This window comes from Sinohyriopsis cumingii, chromosome 15, assembly GCF_028554795.1.
Source record: "Sinohyriopsis cumingii isolate HCF-2022 chromosome 15, ASM2855479v2, whole genome shotgun sequence".
NCBI classification, from domain to species: Eukaryota; Metazoa; Mollusca; class Bivalvia; order Unionida; family Unionidae; genus Sinohyriopsis; species Sinohyriopsis cumingii.
In genome coordinates this window covers 110,722,078-110,735,982 of record NC_142975.1, presented here as the reverse complement: position 1 = coordinate 110,735,982, position 13,905 = coordinate 110,722,078, and the positions used below count along the sequence as shown (strand labels likewise).

General features: G+C 32.8%; 1 protein-coding gene across 1 annotated transcript in view; it reads left to right on the top strand.

Moving 5' to 3' along the window:
• Positions 1-1,281: 1,281 nt before the first annotated feature.
• Positions 1,282-13,905, top strand: part of LOC149782474 (uncharacterized) — a 55,767-nt gene continuing 43,143 nt past the window's right edge. The window contains exons 1-5 of the mRNA XM_089933898.1: positions 1,282-1,405; positions 6,032-6,250; positions 7,102-7,245; positions 11,486-11,640; positions 11,932-12,025. Of these exons, the coding sequence (XP_089790024.1) occupies positions 1,373-1,405; positions 6,032-6,250; positions 7,102-7,245; positions 11,486-11,640; positions 11,932-12,025 (645 nt within the window). The 5' untranslated portion in view covers positions 1,282-1,372. The remainder of the gene's footprint in view (positions 1,406-6,031; positions 6,251-7,101; positions 7,246-11,485; positions 11,641-11,931; positions 12,026-13,905) is intronic.

The following is a 13,905-nucleotide window of genomic DNA, read 5'->3' as shown; positions in this document are numbered from 1 at the left end:
ACTGTAAATTAAGTCAGAGTTTGGCGCGTATGATGCGAAGTGGAATTTAGAATCTGTAATTCTGAATGAATTTCACCAAATATCAGTTCACTTTGTTATATGGTAAACTTTCCATGTAGTTTGTGTAACAAATCAAAGATTCAGAGAGAGAGAGAGAGAGAGAGAGAGGCTATTCAACATGTACGGAGGGAAAAACTGTAGTAATTTTCCAATACACACGTAAAAACAAGTTTATTCACACACACAGAGTGAAAAAAGAAAAAAATTAGCTGGAGCGCTTACACAAATATACAGCTTAATAGAATGGAGAAAAGAACATGCTGATGGAGTGGCATTGTCTTACTTTTTACAATCCATTAACAAACATCCAACATTGACATCTAACCCTATATGAAGCTAATATTAATCTATTTCTATTCTATTTTGTCGTGCTATATTTCACGCTTTCAGTAAAACCAACACCTCTTGAAACACTGGCGGAAATTGTGTTTGTTGTTGTTTTTGTTGTTGTTTTTTGTGCAAAATTATAAAGTGTTCAGTGAGCCAGAACGTTTTGTTACTTTTACTATTTACTATTTTGCCGTACTTGGAGTTTGTATATAACTAGCTTCAGACAATCCAATTTCAGTTCACTTCGTTATGTAGCATTCTTAAGACAATATGTAAACAGGATAGAGAGAACAAATATACACTTAAGGACAGGTATTGATGTTTGTGGTCTAATGGGGATTAAACATTACGTCATAGGTTTAAGGTGCGTGGGGCTGTTAACGAGTCGAATGTGAAATGAAATGTAGAAAATTAAAAAATAAATGAAGAAAAAAATGACAACACTGCTATTACTACTACTACTATTTATTATTATTATTATTATTATTACTTTTATTATTATTATTATTATTATTATTATTATTATTATCATTATTATTATTATTATTATTATTATTAATACAAATAAATAAATAAAAATATATTCATTGCTAACGCACAGGGAAGTATATTTTATCTTTTATGTATGTTCTGACATCTGTCTGATGTCCTAATATGTATTGATGATATTAGAATAATTAATTTGAGCATAAATGTGTAGACCTAGATAGTGCACAATCTTTGATTTTATATCTATGGTTGTGATACAAGTTGTTCTTTTTTCTTTTCTTTATTTTACTTGTTTTCTTTTACTTGTTTGTTTATTTACAGAAATGGACACTTTACATAAAGGCTGTATCCCTTCTAAATTTTTCCTGCTGATAATTAATACAGCGCCTCAGCCGTAATGGGTCTACAGTACTGTATAGGCTTTGCATGTTCTCCGGATATGACGTAAATTGCCAAGGGTACTATGTAAACAGTGAAATATTTTGCAGCAAAAATGATTATTTACGTGGAAAACAAGGCTTTTCCAGTAAGATTACTTAGTTATCACACTCAATTATGTGTAGTTACATATTTATTCAACACAGTGAAAATTGGTCATGCGCAGTTTTTCAACCAAATTAGTCAATGTTTTTTTTTCTTCTTCAAAATACCAGGATGTCCGATGTTCGCGGTATTGCTATTTCCGTGGTATTTCAGAATTATAGAATTGCGACTTTCGTAGTCATCATTAAAACTGCACTTTTATGGAGTTGATGCAGAACTAGTTGTCATCTTAAACTAATTTGCCTATTATGAAAAGAATAAAAAGAAAGCACCCACCCCACCCCACCCTGACTTCCTGTCAGCAATATTTGATCACACTATTGCACAGTGATCTCCTATATCAGATTCAACTTCCATAGTCATAAGTTTTCTACGTGATTGGAAGAAACTTCTCTGCAAGTTAGTTGTAGATGGTCTACCTAACAGGAGATGTTATTCAAAAAGAGCAAGAAAAATGAAGCAAAGTATTTTGAAAATTAGATCAAATACTGTGATTATGTGGCCACATAGGTGTAAGATACCTGCTATAGTTAGACTTTCCCGCACATAATATCATCTTAATTTTATACACTCAACTTGTGATAGGATTTCACCATTAGTATAAAGAACTACATGTAGTTTTACCAGAGGGTAGTAAAATAAAATTATTTTTATTTATGTAGAAATTGTAATTTTGAACAATATGGTGAAAATAAGATATCCTGGACTGCTATTAAGGGTTTCAAAGCAGCAGGAAAAGTTGAAAAAGTGGTTTGATTGGGGGAATTGGTAAAACATTCCTTTGGTGGTCCAGAAGAAAAAGGGGGGAATGGGGGCATATGGAATTTTGCCCATATAGGCTAAAATTGTGTTGGTATATCTTTTCTTGATGGAGAAATATGAATTTTTTCTTTCAAAAATAAGTTTGTTGTATCATAGAACTTTGTTAAAAATCAGATTAATAATTTTTATCTCAGGGTTCTTTTTCCTGATTATCTAATGGGACCCATTGGTGTAATAAGGTAAACATTTAAAATCATGCATAATTACCAGGTGAATTTATTTTGATATAGAGTTATTGTAGTTTGTTCATTGTTCTTTGAATGAAGTAAGTATCTCTTTTTTTCTTAAGTAATATTAAATCTATATATAGAAAATGTGTTACAAATGTATCCCAGAAAATACAAATTGCCTGGTGATAAAATCATAAAGAAAGCAAGAAGGAAAAAGGGTTTTTATAATAAAACATAAACTAAAATAGACAATAAAAATATATGTAATTAACTCAGTGTGCAGAGGGGGTGCTTTGGGCCCACTTTATAATACTATGAGTGTACCTGCTGAAAAATGTTACAGATTATAAATAAATGGCAGATTTGTTTCTAAAATAATTGAATGACATAGACATGCTATTAGTAAATAATGTTTAATATATGTCACAATGTGTGTACCATAATCATATTATATTTATTGTTCATCAGACACTAATATGTCATAATGTGTGCTGTATTCATGTTGCATTCCAGTAGTTTCCAACCTTTTTTTGGCCACAACCCTAAAAAAAATTTGCGTGAGCCTTAAGACCCCATTTCCACAATTTTAATAAGTTTTGACACCCTCCAAAAATCCTGTTTACCCTCCAGAACATCTTCATGATTCTGATTTGGGTACTAATATGTCACAATGTGTGTGATGTATTCATGTTGACTATTTTATATTCATCAGATACTAATATGTGTGATGTATTCATGTTGACTATTTTATGTTCATCAGGTACTAATGTCACAATGTATGTGATGTATTCATGTTGATTATTTTATGTTCATCAGATACTAATATGTCACAATGTGTGTGATGTATTCATATTGTATTTTATGTTCATCAGATACTAATATGTTACAGTGTATGTGATGTATTCATGTTGACTATTTTATGTTCATCAGATACTAATATGTCACAATGTATGTGATGTATTCATGTTGACTATTTTATGTTCATCAGATACTAATATGTGTGATTTATTCATGTTGACTATTTTATGTTCATTATATACTAATATATCACAATGTGTGTGATGTATTCATGTTGACTATTTTATGTTCATCAGATACTAATATGTCACAATGTGTGTGATGTATTCATATTGTATTTTATGTTCATCAGATACTAATATGTGTGATGTATTCATGTTGACTATTTTATGTTCATCAGATACTAATATGTCACAATGTATGTGATGTATTCATGTTGACTATTTTACGTTTATCAGATACTAATATGTGTGATGTATTCATGTTGACTATTTTATGTTCATCAGATACTAATATGTCACAATGTATGTGATGTATTCATGTTGACTATTTTATGTTCATCTGATACTATGATTTTATCTGTTGTAATTAAGTCAGACTGTCTGCAAATGTTTATCATGTCGATTGTAACTGGTATATTTATCTGTTGTATGAGTATACATTCACCAGCCTCTCTTATTATTTTTTCCTCTGTATTACATAATTTATAGAACTTTGATTATTTGTTATAAAACACTATTACGATATTTTTTATTGAATCACAAGTTGTGTGCCTTGTTTCATTACGAGTATGTGATCATTGGTTACTGATTGTGATTGATTAGGAATGATGAAGATTTAATAATATTGAATTAGAAAAAGCAACCATCTTTTAGACTTAGACTGGTCTATATTGTATGGAAGAATGAAGGTGCTTATCTTAATTGGTTGAAATTAATCTCTGATAGAATAGGTAATGTATTATAAAATGTTCAAATGAACTTTTTGAAAATTCTGAATTGTGGGCAGCAGTTCCTCCACATATATATGGCAAAAATCATTGACTGGATGCAGTTTTATTTGAAACCCCAATGCTATCAATGGGCACCAGTGTTTGCTTGTATATTTGTGGGTATAATTGTTTTCTGTTTTTATCAAAACCCACAATCCCAGTTTGGAAATAAATTGCAAAATCTTTCAATTTTAATATTTTCCAATATAATGACCACTTTAAGAGAACATACGGTGTTTGTGGTATCAGTAGTAGTGAATCTCCTTTAATTCATGCACTGATAGAAACAGAAGTAAAAGTTACATTATGATATAAATCACATAGATTTACTACAATATTTATATTTAATAAACTGCTACTGGAGCAACCCATTTTTTTCTTTTAGCTTCCTAATTTAAATAAAACACGATGAAATCACAATATACATTTCAAATCTAGTTTGAAACAACCCCTATACATGTGCAGGAGAGCACATGTCTTCACACCACAGTGGTCATGTCTTCACTCCACAGTGGTCATGTCTTCACACCAAAGTGGTCATGTCTTCACACCACAGTGGTCATATCTTCACACCACAGTGGTCATGTATTCAAACCACAGTGGTCATGTCTTCACACCACAGTGGTCATGTATTCAAGCCACAGTGGTCATGTCTTCACACCACAGTGGTCATGTATTCAAACCACAGTGGTCATGTCTTCACACCACAGTGGTCATGTCTTCACACCACAGTGGTCATGTCTTAAAACCACAGTTGTCTTGTATTCACACCACAGTCGTCATGTCATCAAACCACAGTGGTCATGTCTTCACACCACAGTGGTCATGTCTTCACACCACAGTGGTCATGTCTTCACACCACAGTGGTCATGTCTTAAAACCACAGTTGTCTTGTATTCACACCACAGTTGTCATGTCGTCAAACCACAGTGGTCATGTCTTCACACCACAGTGGTCATGTATTCAAACCACAGTGGTCATGTCTTCACACCACAGTGGTCATGTATTCAAACCACATTGGTCATGTCTTCACACCACAGTGGTCATGTATTCAGACCACATTGGTCATGTCTTCACACCACAGTGGTCATGTATTCACACCACAGTGGTCATGTCTTACACCTCAGTGGTCATGTCTTCACACCTCAGTGGTCATGTCTTCACACCACAGTGGACATGTCTTCACACCGCAGTGGTCTTATATTCACACCACAGTGGTCATGTCTTCATACCACAGTGGTCATCTCTTCACACCACAGTGGTCTTGTATTCACACCACAGTGGTCATGTATTCAAACCATATTGATCACTAATTTTATGGGTGAGTAATCTCAACTTTATGGCTACATGTTTAACTAATCAGATGAAAAATGAATGTGAATGTTTTAAATTTCACAAAGGTTTGGTGAAGGTTCTGAAACTAATATAAAAACTTTGCCTGTTCCAGTGGCATTTGTAAAATATTTTTACCTGTTTGTAATTGCTGTCATATATTCAAGGCACTCCTAGCAGTGTACATTAATTGCAATGTTTGTTTTAAAGTTTTGTGGCCTAAATACATGGTGTAGTTTTATCTAACTGTTGTTACAGTTGAATACAAACACCACATCTGCAGTTGGTACTGAATGCTGAGGTGCACTGACTTACTGCATTTTGCAGACATTGTAGATTTGCCTGTAATCTGTAAGTTGCTAAAAGATTTAGAAAATTGATTACAGGCCATTGTGATTTTTAGTCTCACTCAGTATTCATGTTTTTAGCGACAAACAAAAGTACAATAGAATTGAGATTCTTCTTACATTTACTAATTTTATGTTGAATTTTGCAGAATAAAACATTTATAGTGGTGGTAAAGGAAGGAGATAGAGTTGCAAGGATAAGAGCCCATCTGCTGCATATTCTGTTTGAGATCGGCCGTGAGGAGCACCAGTTTCGTCTACGATACAATGGACAGTTCTTGCGTGATGCATTTGTTCTTAATGACTATGGCATCAAGTCAAACAGTGTGGTGAAGATGGTGCCAATGAGCAACAAACAGGGACATGATGTAAGGAGAGAGAGAGAGAGAGAGAGAGAGAGAGAGAGAGAGAGAGAGAGAGAGAGGGGTGACATGTATGTGGATATCTAAAAAAAAGTATAACTAGTCAACAAGCAGGTTATGGCAGTCCTGTGGTTTCCTTTATGAAGGAACATCATTTTATAAACACCATTATTCATCAATACAGGAATCAATTTGCTTAACTAGTTGGTAAATTATACTGAAATGTTTAAAAAGAAGAGTTTCTGTTATCTGTTTAGGATCAAATTAAAATTTTAGAAATAATAATTTCTTCTAGAATGAAACCCATGTGTATTGTCACTCTTGAATAGTTTTTCAGTATATCTAGTTTAGCTGAATTGAATTTTTTGTTTTGTAGGCTCAATTTGTTGCCCAATGTTGGGTTTAGTTTGATATTTCAAAGTACATATAATTATGCCAGATTACATTTAATTATTATTAGTCCCCATTGAAATTATGGTGACATTTATTTCCACCAACTGTGTAAGTTTGACCTGTTATTAATTGGAATTTGGATGAATAATTTTGTGGATTTTGGACACAAATAAAAATTCTTTTCAGTTTTTAGAGTTTCCTTTTTGTTTTGTACAAATGAGCATGAAAATGTTGAACATCAAAAAAAAAAGACTTTGACATTATGGTGATAATAAATTAACAGTAGGTTATGTAAGTGTACATGAAAATGTTTTAGTCAGAATTGGGTACTATATGATGGTATTAAGGATCTCTGGTAGGAAAGATAATATAATAATTTCAGGACTTGCCTTTAATTTCAGGAGTTCTGTTTTTTCAGTCCATTTTACAAATAACTTTAATTTATTTTTCCACTGGTTTTTCAGTCCTATGGGGACATGAGATCCGTCTCCAGCTCCCTTTCCATGAGCTTTGACAAAGGTGAAGGTCAGCCTCAGCCCGTTAAGGCAGCACTCTATTCTGAGATCAAATGCATGAGATGGAGAGAGAGGCTTCTGGCAGATTTAAAAGTATGTATAATTTATTCTTGGAAGTAATAGTACATTTATTAAAAAATAAGTTTAATCTATGAAAGCATATTTCAATAAACACAACTCATTATCAGTGTCAGTCATTTTGCAAGGTGTCTAAATGACCTGTTTCAGGATATCAATGCATTGGACTTGATCTGTTTGCAGTTGAATTGGTTCCATTTTAAACTGTATATACTCACCTATAAGTAGGACTGACAGCAAAATACATAGATTCTGATCTGCCATCACATAATGTGCTAGCGAATTAGGGTCTATATTGTTTGCTCTTCTGATTACTCATAGCAAATGGCACAGACCCAGCTCTGACAGTGCATTGTGTCATAGCAGATCTGGGTCTCTTTAGTGCAGTTTGATTCGACTTATAATTTAGTATATATGGTACGTTAATTTAAGTTTTAATTAATTTTTTTTTTTACACAAACACATAACAAGGTAGGCTATTTATCTCATTTAATGAAAAACCCAACTTTATCTTATCCACCCCAGGCACAGTTGTAATATAAGAGCAGATGGTTGATTGCAGTCATTCTTTCTATACAATATTTTGTGGACAGTCTTAACCAGTAAATTCATTCTGGTTGGTACATTTTCAACTTTAATCAATTTGTGCAATTGTCATTTGAAGTAAACATGTTAGAAGTTAGTATAAACATTCAAATTCAAGTTGAACATTTTACTCAAACAACAAATTGATGGTGATAATTTGCTTTACTCAGACAACAACTGACTTTGATAAACTGCTTTACTCAGACAACAATTGATAGTGATAGTTTGCTTTACTCAGACAACAACTGATGGCAATAATTAGATTTACTCAGACAATTGATGGTGATAATTTGCTTTACTCAGACAACAATGTGATGTTGATAATTTGCTTTACTCAGGCAACAAATTGATGGTAATAATTTGCTTTACTCAGACAACAAATTGATGGTAATAATTCGCTTTACTTAGAAAACAAATTGATGGTAATAGTTTGCTTTACTCAGACAACAACTGATTTTGATAATTTTCTTTACTCAGATAACAACTGATGGCAATAATTTGCTCTACTCAGACAACAGCTGACTTGATAAACTGCTTTACTCAGACAACAACTGATTTTGATAATTTCCTTTACTCAGACAACAAATTGATGGTAATAATTTGCTTTACTCAGACAACAACTGATTTTGATAATTTGCTTTACTCAGACAACAATTGATGGTAATACTTTGCTTTACTCAGAAAACAAATTGATGGTAAGAATTTGCTTTACTCAGACAACAATTGATGGTAATAATTTGCTTTACTCAGACAACAATTGATGGTAATAATTTGCTTTACTCAGACAACAACTGATGGCGATATTTAGATTTACTCAGACAACTGATGGTGATAATTTGCTTTACTCAGACAACTGATTTTGATAATTTGCTTTACTCAGACAACAATTGATGGTAATACTTTGCTTTACTCAGAAAACAAATTGATGGTAAGAATTTGCTTTACTCAGACAACAATTGATGGTAATAATTTGCTTTACTCAGACAACAACTGATGGCGATATTTAGATTTACTCAGACAACTGATGATGATAATTTGCTTTACTCAGACAACAATGTGATGTTGATAATTTGCTTTACTCAGGCAACAAATTGATGGTAATAATTTGCTTTACTCAGACAACAAATTGATGGTAATAATTCACTTTATTTAGAAAACAAATTGATGGTAATAGTTTGCTTTACTCAGACAACAACTGATCTTGATAATTTCCTTTACTCAGATAACAACTGATGGCAACAATTTGCTCTACTCCGACAAAAACTGACTTTGGTAAACTGCATTACTCAGACAACAACTGATTTTGATAATTTCCTTTACTCAGACAACAAATTGATGGTAATAATTAGCTTTACTCAGACAACAATTGATGGTAATACTTTGCTTTACTCAGAAAACAAATTGATGGTAATAATTTGCTTTACTCAGACAACAATTGATGGTAAGAATTTGCTTTACTCAGACAACAAATTGATGGCAATAATTTGCTTTACTCAGACAACAATTGATGGTAATAATTTGCTTTACTCAGAAAACTATTGATGGTAATAATTTGCTTTACTCAGACAACAAATTGATGGCAATAATTTGCTTTACTCAGACAACAATTGATGGTAATAATTTGCTTTACTCAGACAACAATTGATGGTAATAATTTGCTTTACTCAGACAACAAATTGATGGCAATAATTTGCTTTACTCAGACAACAATTGATGGTAATAATTTGCTTTACTCAGAAAACAAATTGATGGTAATAATTTGCTTTATTCAGACAACAATTGATGGTAATAATTTGCTTTACTCAGACAACAAATTGATGGCAATAATTTGCTTTACTCAGACAACAAATTGATGGCAATAATTTGCTTTACTCAGACAACAAATTGATGGCAATAATTTGCTTTACTCAGACAACAAATTGATGGCAATAATTTGCTTTACTCAGACAACAAATTGATGGTGATAATTTGCTTTACTCAGACAACAAGTAATGATGATACGCAGAGAGTCACATTCACATCAAGCTGACTAAATATTCAGATCAAAGCAAGAATACAATATGGCATGCTGAATATCCCAGAGTTGACAATTACAGCATAATGAGAAAACTAATATTCTTTTTTGGCATGTGTTTATTACTTATAGTTTTATAACTCCTTTTTTGAATTATCTTGACTTTTTTAAATATAACATAATCCCATATTCTCCTTTTCTGATAGCTAATCCTGCCCCTGGGTCCTGCCCCAAGGTGGGGTTATGAAATTAACAAAAAAAATGGGGACACAGTTTAGTTAAAGTCTTCATTTTACTTCATATTTGGAATATTAACATCATCACAACGTGATCTTACAGGTTTTGCTTCATCTTCCCCCGGGTCAGCTCCTGGGTGGAGCCACTAAGTCTGAATATGCAGCACACCATTTTGTTTCACGTTTCAATTCCATCTCTTATGTTTGATTAGCTTTTACTCCAAGTTCATATTACCTTGAATCACAGTATCTGAGTGTTATAAAATTGGTGGGAATTTAATTTTTAGCACATAATGAACCTAAAATTTAATTGAGTTCTTGATGAACCAGAATATTTTTGTAATGTTAGGTATACCCTGTCTGAGCTAAGTCATTATGTCATAATGTTTGGTATACCCTGTCTAATGAAAATCTGTGCTGTGTCATATAATAATACAGACTTGTTTTATTCCATCCTGATGCATTAATACATGCAAATACTGTGATTAGCAGGATGTTAAATCAAAATTAAAGACAAGACTTGAAACAGGACATTTCTTTAACTTAAAATCCATCTGCTGACATGTTGTATAACAATGACATTTATATTATACCTTTTTATATGTATCCATGGTTACCAGCTTTCAGAATTGCTTATCATGGTATGACATTAGTATTTATATCATACTTATTTTTACTTTATGTAATTTTACAGAGTAGAATATTTTAACTAATGTTAGTTTGCTCAATACATTTACTAACATTTTATGGTTGCCTAAAATTGTATGATTACAGTAACTTCGTCATTTTATACAAAGCTTTTAACATGAAATATGGCAGTACATGTACCACTAGGTACTCCTGGGTAGGCTATGGATACAGTGACATAAAATATGGAGGTACCACTAGGTACTCCTGGGTAGGCTATGGATACAGTGACATAAAATATGGAGGTACCACTAGGTACTCCTGGGTAGGCTATTGATACAGTGACATAAAATATGGAGGTACCACTAGGTACTCCTGGGTAGGCTATGGATACAGTGACATAAAATATGGAGGTACCACTAGGTACTCCTGGGTAGGCTATGGATACAGTGACATAAAATATGAAGGTACCACTAGGTACTCCTGGGTAGGCTATTGATACAGTGACATAAAATATGAAGGTACCACTAGGTACTCCTGGGTAGGCTATGGATACAGTGACATAAAATATGAAGGTACCACTAGGTACTCCTGGGTAGGCTATGGATACAGTGACATAAAATATGGAGGTACCGCTAGGTATTCATGGTTAGGCTAAGGGTATTGTGACATAAAATATGTCAGTACCACTTGGCACTCATGGGAATGTATATTGTAAAATTATATACATTTTTATACCATATGCTTTGATCAAATTGACCTATGTCTGACATGCATGTAATATGTATTTCAGGTTCTGTTGTATCTCCACTTTATGTTTATTGTACTGGCTGTTATGACAACATTCCCATATGCAGGCATCTGGTGTGCATTGTACGTCTTGGTCGGTTGGTATCTTCTACCGGAATATACCAGGCTTGGAGGCTTCATCGGAAACACATTTCACTTGTATGTGTTGCGTCTCTCTTCCTCTCGCTCTACATCTCTTGACAAAAATAGATACCATATATAATAGATATGTATATATATATATATACATGAAAAGGTAATAAAAGTAATAGTTACATCAAATGGTCAAAGTGATGAATTAATGTAAGTGCCATATTACTGAGATAATTGAGACATTTCATGTGGCTAAAATGTTGATTTTTTTTATTTGTCATGAATTTAATCATGCCCAGATATTACTTTTTAAATGCTTCATAATGGCTATCAATTTCTTTTTTTTTTTTTTTGCAGGCGGTATGTTTTTTGCTTTGTATTTGGCACCTCTGGCTTAGGTATTTTTGCAGTAAGCTTGTACTTTGCTTCAGTGGAGTGGATGTCAATTGTTGTAAGTACATTTATAAGTCATGGAAGAAAATTAAGTAATTTAATCCAGTTGTATTTCTAATGTAAAGGTTAATGTCTTACACACCTTTATAGTTACTTGAAAGTCAGCAATGTATCCCCTTTTCCATGGCAGGAATACAGAGTACATTGTTCCCACACTTTAAAAGTTTCTCATATTGCATGTTTTAGTTCTGGATTTCATTACATTTGTGGAATTTTATTTTATCATTGATATAATAGTTGTTCATTTAATTTTAAGTTTTTTTGATGAGAACCAATTACATGAACCCTGCTATTACACACATCATTATAACACAAAATTTGGATATATCACTCTATAAAGTGGTTTGGTACATAATGTATTGGACAGTTATATACAACAACTACTGCTTTTTTGATGGGTTCTCCTGTTAAAAGGGATTTCACATCATAAAATACCCTATTTTTTACACTTCTTTAAGACCAAGGCTTGTTGCAGCATTTCTTGGTATCAGGCTCTCACTCTCACTTAAAATGTGGGTCATTTGTTTGGCTTAAATGAGCAATATTATACTGAGGCAGCACTGAATTTGGCCTTTATTTGTTTCCTGCACAATATGACACCAGCCTATGGAAGGTTAACCACCACAATGAGACACCAGCCTATGGGAGGTTAACCACCACAATGGGACACTAGTCCATTGAAGGTTAACCACCACAATGAGACACCAGTCCATTGAAGGTTAACCACCACAATGAAAGACCAGTCCATTGAAGGTTAACCACCACAATGGGACACCAGTCCATTGAAGGTTAACCACCACAATGGGACACCAGTCCATCAAAGGTTAACCACCACAATGAAAGACCAGTCCATTGAAGGTTAACCACCACACTGGGACACCAGTCCATTGAAGGTTAACCACCACAATGGGACACCAGTCCATGGAAGTTTAACCACCAGAAGATATTACATTTACTATTCAACTACAGTTGGGTTGTCTGCTAGAATTATTTACATGTGTTACTGAAGACTTCAAATGAGTATTGGATGATTTTGGCTAATAATCCATCACTTACATGATTTCTACTAGAATAGTATGAGAAATTACTTGCATCAGTTACATGATTTTCACTGGAATAGTATGAGAAATTACTTGCATCAGTTACATGATTTCTACTAGAATAGTATGAGAAATTACTTGCATTCAGTTACATGAGTTTCACTAGAATAGTATAGGAAATTACTTGCATTCAGTTACATGGTTTTCACTAGAATAATATAGGAAATTACTTGCATTCAGTTATATGATTTCTACTAGAATAGTTTGAGAAATTAATTGCATTCAGTTACATGATTTTCACTAGAATAGTATGTGAATTTACTTGCATTCAGTTGTATGATTTCTACTAGAATAGTATGAGAAATTACTTGCATTCAGTTACATGAGTTTCACTAGAATAGTATAGGAAATTACTTGCATTCAGTTACATGATTTTCACTAGAATAGTATAGGAAATTACTTGCATTCAGTTACATGATTTCTACTAGAATACTTTGAGAAATTAATTGCATTCAGTTACATGATTTTCACTAGAATAGTATGTGAAATTACTTGCATTCAGTTGTATGATTTTCACTAGAATAGTATAGGAAATTACTTGCATTCAGTTACATGATTTCTACTAGAATAGTATGAGAAATTAATTGCATTCAGTTACATGATTTTCACTAGAATAGTATGTGAATTTACTTGCATTCAGTTGTATGATTTCTACTAGAATAGTATAGGAAATTACTTGCATTCAGTTACATGATTTCTACTAGAATACTTTGAGAAATTACTTGCATTCAGTTGTATGATTTCTACTAGAATAGTATGTGAATTTACTTGCATTCAG